A 14547-nucleotide genomic window follows, 5' to 3' on the forward strand; every position below is an offset into this window, starting at 1 on the left:
AGGAGCTCCAGGTAAGCGCAGCAGCCCCAGCCCCTCCCAGAGCCTGCATCCCCACCCCTTTCCCACATCCCCCCCCTCCAGCCTCAAACCTTCCTCCCAGAGCCTGCACCTTCTCCCTCCTCACCCCCTCCCCAAACTCCCTCCCAGAGTCTGCACCCCCTCCCCACACACCCCCTCCTGCCCCCAAATTCCCTCCCAGAGCCTGCACCCCCACCTCTTTCCACATCCCTCCCCTCCAGCCTCAAACCTCCCTCCCAGAGCCTGCACCTCCTCCCCCTTCCCACACACCCCCTCTTGCCCCCAAACTCCCTCCTGGAGCCTGCAGCCCTTTCCTACACACCCCATCCCACCCCAAACTCCCTCCCAGAGCCTTAGGCAGGTGGCGGCCGGGATTTGCGGGGGGGTGGGCTCTAGGCATTCTGGGCACCACCAAAATTTCCACAAACCTGCTGCCCCTGGTCAAAGGTAGGTGTTTAAGATAGGGAGGAAGATTAAAGCATGCTTGTATGGGGAGGGAAAGGAAGAGGTTAGAGGGAGGTTGATCATAGTTCACCATTTAGAACCCATGATGTTTCTATTAGTGGCAAAACAAGTCCTGTCTCCCAGGGCCGCCCAGAGGATTCAGGGGGCCTGGGCGCTGAATTGCCACCGAAGACCCGGCACTTCAGCGGCAGGTCCCGGGGCGGAAGGACCCGCTGCCGCGGGTCTTTGGGGCAGTTCGGCGGTGGGTCCCAGGGCGGAAGGACCCGCCACCGCGGGTCTTCGGGGCACTTTGGCGGCGGGTCCCGGGGCGGAAGGACCTCCCCGCCGCCAAATTGCCGCCGAAGACCCAGAGCGGAAGAAGTTCCGGGGGCCCGGGCCCCGCGAGAGTTTTCGGGGCCCCCGGAGCGAGTGAAGGACCCCGCTCCAGGGGCCCCAAAAATCTCTCGTGGGGGCCCCTGCGGGGCCTGGAGCCTGGGGCAAATTGCCCCACTTGCGCCCCCCCCCCTCCGGGCGGCCCTGCTGTCTCCCCTAGCATGTCGTCCTTATGGCTCCGCATCTCTGATCTGTGCGCAGTGAAACAGAATAGATTCCCAGATAAAGCGCTCCTTTAGCTTTAACTCTTTGGGCCACATTTTCAAAAGCAATTTCTAGACCAAACAGCCTGTACACTCTCTTTGCTCTGAAGGGGAAAAAAAATCTCACTCCAAGAGCAACACTTCCTGCTTATTTACTGTTGTCTTTTCCTGTTCTTTCCCTCCCACTCTACCAAACTTGGTATGTTGTCATTTTTGTTGCATTATTTGGAACTTGCAATCTGCCCCCAAGTGATCATTATCACAATTTCTTTTGGTAATCACTAGTCTAGATAACTCTACTGTTTTCCCTTCATACAGAGGACAGTTGATATCTTTATTATAAAAATTAAAACAGAAAAATTACTTATTTTTCAGAACTGCTTCTATTACTGGGGATTTGCAGCTTGGCTTGCTTATTACATCAATCATCCTCTTTATACACCTCCTTGTAAGTAGCAAAATGGCCCTCAGAATGATTTGAACCTTTACCTGGGTATATTTGAGTGCTAACTATCCACTTTTAAACATTTTGTTTTCTAGCCTATGGACAAAAACAGATAAATTTTGCTGTGATCATGTTTCTGGTAGGTCTTTTACTTTTTTATTAAAGACTCTCCTTTATTATTTATTAGTTTTGGAGTGGGGGGAGGGGACTGTCAAAGATTTATTACTGGAAAGCTCAGGACATAGAACTAAGATTGATCAGTTTAAGATAGAGAGAAAACTGTGTTTTGACCAGAACCTGGACTTCAGGGAAAGTTTTGGCTGAGTAAGAATTTCAAGATTGGGCTGTTAAATCTGCAGAAATTAGATAAGAATTTGCGTGTGGAGACTCTCACTCAGCCACATTCATCACAGTGCTCCCGGTACTACCAGAGTCTAGCACTGTGTTAAAATGTGTTCATTTTATCAGGGGTTGAAACTATCAAGTAGGTCATAAGAAGCCGACAGCTGGCCTACTACAGAATCATGAAAGTGTTAATATTCAGGGCCAGGGTTTCATCTTGCTGACTTTCCATATATTCTGACAGAATCCCTCTGGAAATAGAATCCTGAAAGTGTCCTTTCACTCACCTCTCCAGGACTATTTTATTTCCTTGCTATACTAACATTGCTTCTCTTAGGAAGTATTCATTCTCTCTAGTGCAGATATAACCTGTCTCTGCATTAAGAGAAGAAAAAGAATTACTATAGTGTCAATGATTGGCGGATCTCATAGCACTTTTCAAATGTGAAATTTTCTGTGAAATAGACGATGGTGGATAATTTGAGCCACAAAGGTTAAAGTGACTTTCCCTAGGTCAGACAGCACATGTGCAGAGCTGGGAATAAAACTCAGGAGCTCTGATTACTAGTTCTCTGCTCTATTCTGGCAGAAATCATATATACAGACCATTTCAATCTATTTTCTACCTAACTAGTGGTGTAAAGCATTGCCTAACAACAGGTGGAAAAGTTGGTTAATGGAACTTTGTGAATCACATCACATCCTTGCCATAAGAAGTAGAAGTCGTTATGGACCAGCATATCAGTATTTATGGAGCTGCACAAATATGCCTTGGGAATTTTGAGAAATCCAAACTGCCCGAATAATTTTTTTATACAAATCAGCCCAGTCAAAAGGTAAAGGAAACACACGCTGGATCCACTTTATTCAGGGGTTATAGTGTTAGGGTCTGGCTGGGAGAATAGCTGGAGTGCATTGTACCTTCTTGGGACTTGGTCAACACTTGCTAGTTGGCAATCTGACAAACGCAAAGCAGAGTGTAATATGGCCTCTTGTGTATGGAATGATGAGTAGAACAGACGTCTCCTTACTGTCAATCAGAAATCTTGTTTTGAGCTTTATTAAGATCTAAACACTTTTTTAATTCTATGGTGTTTAGTCTATTTTTCAATGGGGGGTTGGGGCCCTTTAAAAATATTTGTCTAGGAACTAGCATTGGGAAGACGAATGATAAATGGAAGGGAAGCATTTTCCTTTACTGTATTGTATGCTGCTTCTTCCAGATATGTGAAGCTGGAAATTTTTCTATCCACGTTGCACTCAGTGACCTAAGAAGAGATGGTAAAAGTTTGTTCTCTATCTTTGTGCAGTTAAGTTAGCGCTTCTGCAGTGATCTACACTGATGAACGGCCTGATCCTGCAAGGTGCAGAGAGCCTCCTGTGAGGGGCTAATCACCCTCAGCTGGCCTCAGTGGGAGTTGCGGGTACTCAGCACCTCATAGGATTAGACTCTAAAGGAAGTTTGGGTATGTAAGGAAAGCACTTAGAGCCAGATTGTGCTATTAGGGCATAGGCCTGTATTAGCTGCACGGATGGTTCAAAGTGGGAGGTGGGCATGATATTCGGGTTGGCTAGTTCTCCAGGGGATGCTAGCAGGAGTTGTGCTGTGGAGAGTGCAAGGTCCAGTAATGTGCCTGGCTCCTGCCCAGGGCACAAGCTGTGTGTGTGCTTGGAAGTTAAGGGGCGTGATGGCTCCCTTGTGCTTTGTCCCCTCTTTGTAGGAGGGCTGCCTAGACTTTGGCTCATAATATTTGCTAACTGCATCCACAATTCTGTGACAATGTAATCTGTAGAAATACCATTATTTCTGAGGTCTAGGAAATGGTGCAGATACTTCCTATGGGAATGACTTAGTGCTGCCCAGTCAGCATTGCCAATGATCTTTCCCAAGGATGCTTCTAGGGATGCTACTGCCAAATACTGTGTGCAAGCCTTAATGATGCCTATAGCACTTCCCCACAGGCACCCTAAGTCTTCCTCTGGGCTCAGTCGAGTCCTTGTTTTCCCAAGTCTATCTTGCCCATCTCTTCAATAGGCAGATTTGGATTGTCTTTATAGCAAACTACATGGTACATAGGAGTGTCAGTTTTCTGTGATTTTTTGTGTGTGTGTGTGTGTTTCTTTTACTCTGTAGGATCCAAGATCCGTAAGATCCCTTATCCAACAAAGAATCCTTTCACATGGCTGTTTTTCTTTGTAACCTGTCCTAACTATACATATGAGGTATGTATTTTCATCAGTAAACCACACTAAGATTTAAGTTTTGCAGGTTACATCTCAATTTATACTATATTATTAAAGCAAACATGTAACTTAAACCTAGAAACTTAAAATCAAAAAAATGCAAGCCCACTTCATATTGCCAAACTCTAGGTTCAACTTTCAAACAGTTTTCCCATGACAGACATCCTAATGTATCTTTAAGTGAAATTTACTTCTGTGCAGAAAGACTGCATGAAGCCTATGCACCCTTCAGACTCTCAAAATTAAGATCTAAATGGGATGTGAGTGGTGCATAGACCTTGTACAGGTCCAGTGCACAGGGGTGAGTGTCAGGCTGTGTGTCCTCAATCCACGCAGCCCTGCTGAAGTCAGATTTATACAAAATCTTGATTTCAGGGGAGTTTCATTGGTGTAAACAAGAACAACATTTGCTCCCTGGGCTGCAGAATGTCACCATTATGGGCACTGATTTAGGAACAACTAGGAACAACTAGGAGACAAGGGAGAGAGGAAACTTATGTCCAAAACAACACACACAATAACCATGATGAAAAACGGGGTGCTTTTGTTTGGAATTAACAGGATATTAACAGGATTGATACCAGAAATAGCTTTGGGTAACCTTGGATGTATTGTTTACCTACATTAGGGAGGCATGTTTTGATAATAGAGGTATAAATGTGAATGCGATCATCAGAAATATTTTGAATTTCCTTGGCCATAACAGGTGGGGGCATGGATCAGCTTCACCATCATGACTCAGTGCGTCCCGGGTGAGTAAGGTTTCGTCTTTCTCCCAACTAGGTGATTTGTTCTCAGGACAAGAGAATGTTGTTTCACTAGCATTGATATTGTTTCTTTTTTTATATATCTTTTTATAGTGGGATTGTTCACATTTCTTTGCTTCATTCAGATGACAGTTTGGGCAAAGGATAAACACTACACCTACGTACGAGAATTCAAGGATTATCCAAGTCTTAGGATGCCAATTATTCCTTTCTTACTGTAAGAAAAAAGAACTGCTTGAATACCTGAGTGGAACTACAGGAGGACAAAGCTGATGGGCTCTTTTTATTGAGAAACCTGCTGGCAAATGAGAGAATTCATTTAGATAACTAAACCAGGGTGGTTCTGCTGCATGGAATCTCCATTGCTGTGGGAAATTCTATACAATTGGAAGCTACATCTCCCTAATATTTCTAAATTTTCAGAAAGTCATATTGGTTGCCATGACTTTATTGCTTCATTGGCAGCCAACGGCCTTTAAGGCTCACTATTGGCTTAGATCCTTTCAAATAGTGACAGTTGTAGCTTCCTGTACTGGCCTGGTTGGTTTTGTGGATCACAATGAAGCCTTGCCACCGGGAAGCTCCAACTTGTGGAACAGAATTCCACAGAAGTGCTGATTGACCACATTGATTTCTGGAGTCATCATCAGGTCAGCTGATTCAAAGGTAGATGTGTGTGCTGCCTTCCCTTGCTGCAGAGAAAGTGCATTGGGGACAGGTGCTTCATGGGGAAATGAAGAAGTTACAAAGGAGGGAAATAGGAGTACTCAGAATAAAGAGGTGAGCAATAGCTCAGATGCCTGAGTTGGCCCGAACACACACTTTGACAAGTCAACCTTAAATCACAAGTCATAGAATAGAACATCCCCTGTTAGGAAAACTCCTTTGTCAATAAATTGCTCACCAGCTAGCTGACTGGATTTTGAAGATGTAGTATCTTCTGTAGCTGTGATGTTTGGCCTGTTTTCATAAAACAAGTCATTACGATACCAAAAAGAACTTTTACTTAGAGGTTTTATGTTAGTGTTTTCTGAAGAGTTTTTAATGTACTTTGTAAACAAATGCACTAACCTACAGTCCTCAAAATGATACTTCTGTCCCTGTTTGCAAAGCAGGGAGAAAGAATCGGTTACATAGTGAACTTTCTATGTTTTGTTTTCCACAAGGTGTTCAGTTTAACTTGGAAGTTTTTCTATAAATCTATTCAAGAAACTACTGCAAAACTTGTCTTAATGACTTTTTTAAGAACCTATTTTAGAATGTATCTACAAAGAGAAAACATACATAATGTTTTTTCATGATGATTTATTTACCTAGAAATGACTTATAGAAAGATTTTTGCAACTATTTGTAAAGATAAAATATGCAATAAATTCAAGCCTACATTTTGAACTCTGTCAAAATAATTATGGCAACAAAAGATGATGTATTATAGCTGGTTGCAGAAGTTTCATAGTTTATATATAAATATAAAGCAAAATGGTCTTGTGTCAAATAAAAAGTTACATCCACACTGGATAAAAAACAAAAACAAAATCCAAGTTCACTATTACATAGCAAATTCTACCACTGGATGAATGGCTTAGAAGCATGTAATGATTAGTGCTATGAGTAATCAAAGCAATAAATCATTATGAATGATTTTGCATTCTGCTATTCTCCGGTAGTTTGACTGGGAAACAGAGCTAGAGGCAAAACTGGTGTCAGGGGTGAACTTCAAAATGTTTGATGGTTCAGTCATATAATCCTCCAAAAATGATGGGGTCCTGTCTGCCACAGTTGCCTCATTTCTCATTGACTTCAGAGGGGACTGCACATAGACTGAAATTCCCCTGTCTACAGATGGCCAGCCGAAGGCCTGGGCAACACTTAGATCCCCGCTTGAGCCCTGAAGGTGCTGCACAGAGGGAAAATTTAACTTCAGCTGGCGACAGTATCACGTCCTGGATGGTAGCCTAGACCACCAAGAGATGAGAATTGCTCATGTGAGATTGCCAATACTTCCTACTTTGGGCCAGATCAGAAATAATGAATATTGCACACAGACTTTAAAACAAACAAACAAAATAACACTATCTTTTTGGTAATTTCACCTCAGTTCCTGGAACCAGGAAACGAAGGGCCATGTATTTACTTTCATTACCAAAAGTCACCAAGCTTTTTCAAATATAAAAGGGTTCTGCTTGGGTGTGAGATTTGGGTTGATTCTCCCATTCCTGATGATTCCCTGGAGCTCTAATGGAATTGCCTGACATTACAATGAGGCAACCACTGAGCAGGAGTATTGTCTGCAGCACTTATGTCCTGGCCTGACACAGTCCTTTGCGTTTAAGAAGGTGGGTGCCCATTTCTGAGGTGGCAGCGCTCTCTGTTTTTGGATCTGCAGTGGGAAGCTGTGCAATGCTACTGGTAGCAATTAATTTGGAAGGTTTTTTTTTTTAAAAACTACCATATTAAAGGTCCAGCATAGAAAAACTGTCTTTAATGCTTTCTTATGTGTCAGCAAGGAAGAAAGAGTTCTCTCTTTGCAGCATATAATGATCCTTGTGTGACAGGAGGATTCTATTATAAACCAAGCATCTTCCACTCCTTTAACCCTTTCAATGGGTACCTCATGTCTCTCTCCAGCCAAGGCAGAAGAAGTTTTTTGTTGCTAGTTAGTTGTGAACACAGTACTCAGAGAGGTACAAAGCTTTATTTGAATACTGCCCTGAGCAGTTTCTTCACTCTCCATACAGCTGTGATATGGCACACCTGTGAGCTAACACGCTCTCAGTGTTAGCAGCTGCAGGGGAGTTCTATGCAGCTGCTTATCGAGGAAAAGCTGGGGACACCTTCACCTCCCGACTGGCTCCAGCTGCACGAGGGTGTAAAGGAATTTCCTCATCCTCCATCTGTTGCTTAGCAAAGTTCACAAATACCTGCGAGAGGAGAACAGATCAATATAACCAGCCTTGCCGGAGGCCAGGCAGTTGAACTACTCTTGCCACTTGCATCACATCAGCTTCTCTGTAGGTAAGAAGTGTGAAGCAGAACCCAGAAGTATGTGCAGAAATGAAAACTGCCCATCAGCAGAATTCACACATTTTTCTTTATCCTGTACTGAACACATGTACAAATCCACCTTTTACGGCAGCTGAGGTAGGGGGCAAGGTGCATAGAACATGTACCACACTGGTGGGCAAGGGAGAAGATGTAATATCCTAGAAGCACTGTGCAGAGGTCACGAGCAGTCACAGGTGTGCGGGGAATATACCCGCTGGCAGTCCCCATGACAGCTGCATAGCAGGTGTCATCTGCACAGACCCACGGCGGCCAGCTGGGTGTGATGCCCTCTAATGACAGTGTGTGCTGCCAACAGCATTGGCCCGTGTTGCTGGCTTTTAGTATAGAAGTGCTCCTGTATGGAAATCAGTGGCTTCTGAGGAGGAGGGCTAGGTAGGCAATTAGTTGATTGGGTACTGCAGGGCCTCTGGGGACACAAGGCAGTCAAAATCTCATTAAAATTAAATGGAAGAAAACTAATCGGCTATTTCAAATTCAGCAAGTCTCATTCTGAATAGCAGAATCTGGGCTGATCTGCTCACTACCACTCCTATTTCTGTACTGAGAATCCCAGGGGGGTCCTAACAGAACAGGTCGTGTGCACTCCTGCCTCTGGGATCAGTTGTCACTGTAGCTTCACAGGGTATCAGGGTATGCACAGGTCTGATCCTGCACTTTTACCTGAGGGCACTGAGAGTTTTGTCTGAGTTAGGGATGTAAGGTAAAGCCCTTCAAAAGTTGGTTTGACAGACAGTCAAGACAGTTATAGACCCTAACTTATTCTGGGTTTTGCCAGATCCCCATGGCATTTCTTCTCCCTTGCTAGCCAGATTTTCTCATGGATGACTTTACTGCTTTCTTACTCACCTGATCCAAAGTTGTTTGTGAGACTGAATATTCTTCGATATTCAGGTTTTCTTTGTTGGAGATAAGTAACCGAAATATCCTGGCCAGGGAGGAGGAGCAAATCTGGTACTGCAGCATGTTATAGTGTTTCTCTCTTTGTAAACTGCCTGGGAAGTTGACTTGTATGAAATGCTCAGCTGGGCTTGGATCTGGACACAGCCCAGGTTTAGGTGCTTTAATTTTCATGGTGACAATATATCCATCTCCAAATCTGAGAAACACACATGGGTTTGGTTGTTTTATGAAGACATGGTTTTACTCTTCAATTGGGGGAAATCAGTTCTCAGCAGGTAGCTATACATTCAGAAATGCAGAGGTGACACGTGGGGGCCATGCAGGGTCATGTGCCCCCCCAGATTTCTGCCAGGGTGGAAGTTGGGCTGAGTGCGACATGCCTGGGAAGGGCATCGGCACCTAGCGCTCCTACTGAGCTCCACTCGGAGGCACCCGGAGCAGGGAAGACAGACAGGGCTGGCAGCGCAGCTCCACCAGAGGCGATGCAGGGAAGCCCTCTGAGTCCCGTTCCTTCCTCACCCACAGCTGCAGTTACCTGCTCAGCAGCAGGCGTCCAGAACCTTCTCCGGCCCATGCCGCACCCACAGCAGGGAGGTGATGGGAGAAATAAGTGGGGAAGGAGCTGGGAGGGGGCGGGGGCAATGCTGGCTTGGAGCAGGTGTGGGAGGCGCAGGGGGAGTGGGAAAGGGCCTTGAGGTGACGCATGGGGCAGTCACATGCTGCCCGCCTCCCACCCTGGACCTTTAAATTGTGTCTGCCCACCATCAAGAGTTACAGGTCATCTCTGCAGAAATGCATGAAATGGAATACCTAGAGCTAGCTCTATTGAACTGTTTTGGGATGCTGAAGAATCCAGGTGTATTCTGAAGAATTGGTCTGTAATATACTCAGGTGATTTGAGGATCAAGGGGCCTAACTTAATAGTCTTACATATTAAAGGGTTGCACTCATAAGGTGGGCAGTGTGTTATTTTTAAATGAACACAGGTCTAGCGCCTATGTTACGTAACACCTGGCTGGCTGCATAATCACAGATTATTTGAAACTTGTACTCTGCATGAAGTACAGGCTGTGGTGTATCTTGAGTGTCCCCATAATCACCAGACAATTCTTTAACAACACGGGATACAAACATTCAATTTACCTGTATTTTAAATGTTGAATAGTGCCCAGGCATTTGAAGGTCCCCTTCACCATTATGGCTAGACGAGTGCAGAGAGCTTCACATTCTTCCATGCTGATAAACCAGAGAACACAACACAGGTTCAGGATTAGAGCAGGATTTCCGCCCTTCTTTGACTCCAGTGCTGAATGTAGGAAGCAAGGTTTGCATTACCTGTGTGAGGTCAGAACTACAGCTCGCCCTTCTCGGATCACACTGACAATAGAGTTCCATAAGAAGCGTCGGGACTGAGGGTCCATCCCTGTAGTGGGTTCATCCTGAAGGGACAATATTAATTACAGTCAAAGATTTTAATAAAACACATGTCCAAGGCTGTTAGTTTGAGATTCCTTAAAACTGAATTTGTTTTGTCTTTTTAATAGTAAAATGCAGCTAGGAATACAGTGCGCCCAGTGTGGGGCACAGCTATCGAAAAGAGCATTGAACCCAGCAGAGCATGTTACAGTGGACAGTGCATACCATGACACCAGTGGTTCAAAATCAGCCAGTACAGAGTCTTACATCTTGATCTCAGATGCATTTGTAATAGTTCCACCACCAAAGCATAAGCGCCACTACAGTGGTAAGCAGAACAGAGCTTATTCAGAAGCCAGGCTGCAGAGTGTGTAAAGCTCAGTGTGACAGGGTGCTGGGCAAAGGGTTGCTGATTCAGCCCTCTGTCATGCCAGCTCCCATTTAGGGGAATAAATTAGAGCTGGCTGGGGATAACTTGGCCCTAATTGGGGAAGCAGAGACAGCTGCCACCTAATTAGCCTAGGGCTGTACAAAAGCCTCAGGGGAAGGAAGCCAAAGGGGGAGCAGAAAGAAAGGGAAAAGGCAGGTAGTGGAAGCAGGGAGGTAGCACTTCCCTCCGACAGCGAAGGGTCAACTGTACATGGTGAAACCATGATGGTAACAAGACTGTGAATAAACTGCACCTGTGGTTACTAACCCCCCAGGTTTCAGAGTGACTTTGTGGACCTAGCAGAGGCAGGAGCCAAAGGGGCCCTGTCGCGCTCTGTTGCACATGGGGGCTTGTCCGGGATTCCGTGCCAGTGCAAGTGTTTGGCAGCCCGGAGATAGAGGAGACCCTGCAATGGCTGGTCAAGCAGCAGGTGGTGGTGGTGCAGAAGGCAATGCAGAGTATTGAGCAAGCCCACCAGCTGGAGAGACAGGCCTTGCTCACTTGGCAGGCAGAACAGCAAAAGAGCCTGCAGGACTTCATTCGGGGGCAGGCCGGCATCCAGGAGCAGCTCCTGCAGAAATTGGGGAGTCCCAAAGGAGGGGATGGCATTTGGGCACCAGGCTTAGGACTGTGTAAAATGGGCCCAACAGATGACCTGACCCATTTGAGCAGGTAGCCAAAGGGGCTGGATGGGACAGGGCAACCTGGGCCCTGCGACTGGCTCCCTACCAAGCCAGCAAAGCCCAAGCGGCCTGCATGGCCCTAAGTGAAGAGCAGGCCAGGAATTATGAAGTGGTAAAGGCAGCCATCCTACATCAGGTGGGGCTATCCGTGGAGAAGTATCGCCAGAAATTCCGGTCAGCAAGGTGGACGTGGGGGTTGCAGCCCTGGGCATTTGCCCAAAAGTTAATGGACTAGGCCACCCCCTGGCTGAGGCAGACGCCCAGACAGTGGGGGAAATCATGAACACACGGTGCTGGGGCCGGGCTGGGCCGGCGCTCCGCTCGGCCTGGACCAGTGGCCCAGCACTTGAAGGGGCTGGCAGCTCAGCTGAGGGAGGGGGGGCACCAGCTCAGCCTGCACTGGGGGGGGGGGGGGGGGGAAACTCGGTCCAGCGCTGGGGCCAGGCCGGCAGCTTGGCCCAATATGGCTGAGTTTCCTCTGGTCACAGGGGGTGGGGGACCCTCAGGGCTCTTCCTGTTAAGGAGGGTTGGGGCGCTGGTGTGTGTGGGGTGGGGCCTTAGGAGGAAGGGACGGGGCCAGCCTCTCCAAAGCGGGGGATCACCCACTGCCCATGACTACCATGTAATCAGAGAGCACTCAATGCTCCCTTTTATCATGCAAACTGAAGTGTTACTATACGATCTAATAGCCTATGTATTGCCAGTAATTGCATTTGAGTTAAATCGTTACTGTGAACACAAACAATTGGAAACTTGTGTTACTCTGTAACAGGGCCTCCTGGCTCCTGCTTCTGTCCCGGTCTACCAACTACACAGAGACCTTGTGCTGGTCCAACGCCTCGTGCAGTTTATTTACAAATGGATTCCCTTCATAACATATACAGCTCCTGTATCAAGCAGGGGAGAGCAACTTCTCCCTTCCCCAGATGCCTGCTTCCTCTCTTTCCACTTCCTTCCTGTGTCTATTTGTGGGCTCTGACTAATGACTTAATTAGCCTGTCTGCCCTGCCCCACCCACAAATTAGGCACAACTCTACTTAATCAGCTCCAGTCTGCTTTGCTTGATTGGAGCTGCTGGGAATAGAGTGCTGACTCAACATTTCTTGCCTGGCACACTGTCACATACTCTAACATTATAATTTAAGGAATAATTGAAATGTTATTTGCATGTTTTATTCCAAAAATGCTGTTGATGGAAAAGACTAGCTATACTCCACCCACACTTTGGTTTTGCTGGGTACAGCTGTTGGCCCTGTCAGTCAGGTATGGCCCATACACAGCTAGGTATGTTCTTCTGACCATAATGGTTGTTCTCTGGTTCATTCTCTATTAAAAAGCAGAGGTGGCTCTGAGACACAACCTGGATTTGTATGGGGAGGGAAAGGAATCCTATGAGGTGTTGAGCATCCCTGCCTCCCACTGAAATCAAACTATTGAGTGCGCCATTGGCTTGAGGGCACTCAGCACCTCGCTGGATCAGCCCCTTATTGCTAACGCACAGAATGCATTATCACAGAGCTACTTTCCTGTGACACTTACTAGCAGAACAAGAGGAGGGCAGCCTATCAGGGAAATGGCAGTGGAGAGTTTGCGCTTGTTACCACCACTGTATGTGCCTGCCAGCTGGTCTGCATACATCTGGAGATCCAGCTTCTGAATCCCCCAGTCAGCAACCTGTGAGGGAGAGAAGTCATTCTTCTTTCACACAGCAGATGGTGAACTGCATGCACAGCTGGTGACAGCTGCACACTTGCCATTGGTAGGCAGAGCCACAGCAAAACCTCATCTTTTATAATAATAATAATTAATAAAGATCTCCTAGAACTGGAAAGGACATCAAGTCCAGCCCCCTGCCTTCACTAGCAGCACCAAGTACTAATTTTGCCCCAGATCCCTAAGTGGCCCCCTCAAGGATTGAACTCACAACCCTGGGTTTAGCAGGCCAATGCTCAAACCACTGAGCTATCCCTTACCCCCTAGCACATGTATTTCAGAACTGGAGTTAGGGTGAGTCCATCAGTGAGCACAACTGTTTGTGATGATGGGTGAAATTCTGCTTCTTCACAACATGCTAATGTTTTCCTTTAGAATCTGCTTTTCATTCCACAATTTTAGAAAGCCTTAGTTAGGTTTCTGTTTTTAATCCCTCACTTTTGCAGGTTCAGTTCATTCCTCCAGGATGATTAGGTACCGGGATTTCTGGTGCAATCATGAACTTTGCTGTCCAAATGACATGAACTGCACCCAGAATTTCAAGGCACAGAAAGTCAAGCCAAATTTAAAATTATTGTCCTGGGTATTAGAGGGGCCCAATCAAACATCTAAAATATTTATCATAACCAAGAAAGCTGATGAAGAAGAGACTGTTCGTACCCTCTCGATTTCCTCTGCAGGGACCCCTCGCAGGCGTGCATAGAGATGGAGGTGTTCCCGGCCTGTGAGGAGGTCATCAATAGCATCAAACTGTGGACAGTAGCCCATGTTTTGATGGACATTAGAGATGTGGGTCAATATACTGGAGAAAGAAGGAAAAAGGAAAGACTGTAGAAATGCTAATAGCTAGGTCTGGGATAGAGAAACAGACGTCCTTTCTACTGTGGGGGCAACATCGCCCTCATTAGTGAAACCAGCCTAAACATTAATTTCACAGTGTAAGACCTTGCTAAATGTTCAGCTGCAGAGTAGGTGCTCTACAGTACGATGGCTGGATTGTGGTGAATAAAGTCTAATCATCCCTACTAAGGGTGTAAAGCCATTTCCCCTCCCCTGTTTTTTCTGCTGCAGTTAAATCATGTTGTATAAGTTGACTTAAAGGCAAGTAAAGTTAACTACTATTCAAGCAGCCACTCAGCAAATTGTATTTTGCTAATGGTGTTTATTTCTAGATAACAAATCAGGCAGTTTAATCTCAGAGTGCATCCTCCACTGTCCGTAAGTAGGAAACAGTGCTGACATTGCTTCTGGGTAGGGAGGTAATGGAGGGAGAAGTGAAATAAAAGATAATTTCTTGTGGCCTGAGTTACTGTCGGCCTCTGCCGTTTGTGAGTTACAGTCTGCAGTATGGGCCGAAGCATTAAACATCAAATATTCATAAAGAACTATGGCATTCCACGTGGAAAGAAAGATCTCTACAGCACAATGAAACATTCAAACTGCCAGATCATGAAATGTCCATTCACAGTGTCACCCTAATGCA

The 14547-nt window shown here is 46.0% G+C and overlaps 2 protein-coding genes across 6 annotated transcripts in view; one reads left to right on the forward strand and one right to left on the reverse strand.

The window, feature by feature from the left end:
• LOC101945886 (very-long-chain enoyl-CoA reductase-like) overlaps positions 1-6248 on the forward strand; it is a 67307-nt gene extending 61059 nt beyond the window's left edge. For 3 of the 5 annotated variants that reach the window (XM_065554262.1, XM_042840593.2, XM_005307554.4), the window contains exons 8-13: positions 1434-1506; positions 1599-1642; positions 3069-3126; positions 3980-4068; positions 4796-4841; positions 4950-6248. In XM_065554262.1, the coding sequence (XP_065410334.1) occupies positions 1434-1506; positions 1599-1642; positions 3069-3126; positions 3980-4068; positions 4796-4841; positions 4950-5077 (438 nt within the window). In that variant the 3' untranslated portion in view covers positions 5078-6248. The other 2 variants (XM_042840594.2, XM_065554261.1) reach the window with 2 other exon arrangements.
• A 330-nt stretch (positions 6249-6578) lies between these two features.
• Positions 6579-14547, reverse strand: part of ABCA4 (ATP binding cassette subfamily A member 4) — a 128252-nt gene continuing 120283 nt past the window's right edge. Inside the window, exons 45-50 of the mRNA XM_005307557.4 lie at positions 13725-13866; positions 12891-13025; positions 10158-10261; positions 9966-10058; positions 8769-9018; positions 6579-7777 (exon numbers count right to left, since the gene is read on the reverse strand). Of these exons, the coding sequence (XP_005307614.2) occupies positions 7667-7777; positions 8769-9018; positions 9966-10058; positions 10158-10261; positions 12891-13025; positions 13725-13866 (835 nt within the window). The 3' untranslated portion in view covers positions 6579-7666. The remainder of the gene's footprint in view (positions 7778-8768; positions 9019-9965; positions 10059-10157; positions 10262-12890; positions 13026-13724; positions 13867-14547) is intronic.

The sequence above is a fragment of the Chrysemys picta genome, chromosome 8 (genome assembly GCF_011386835.1).
Source record: "Chrysemys picta bellii isolate R12L10 chromosome 8, ASM1138683v2, whole genome shotgun sequence".
NCBI lineage: Eukaryota > Metazoa > Chordata > Testudines > Emydidae > Chrysemys > Chrysemys picta.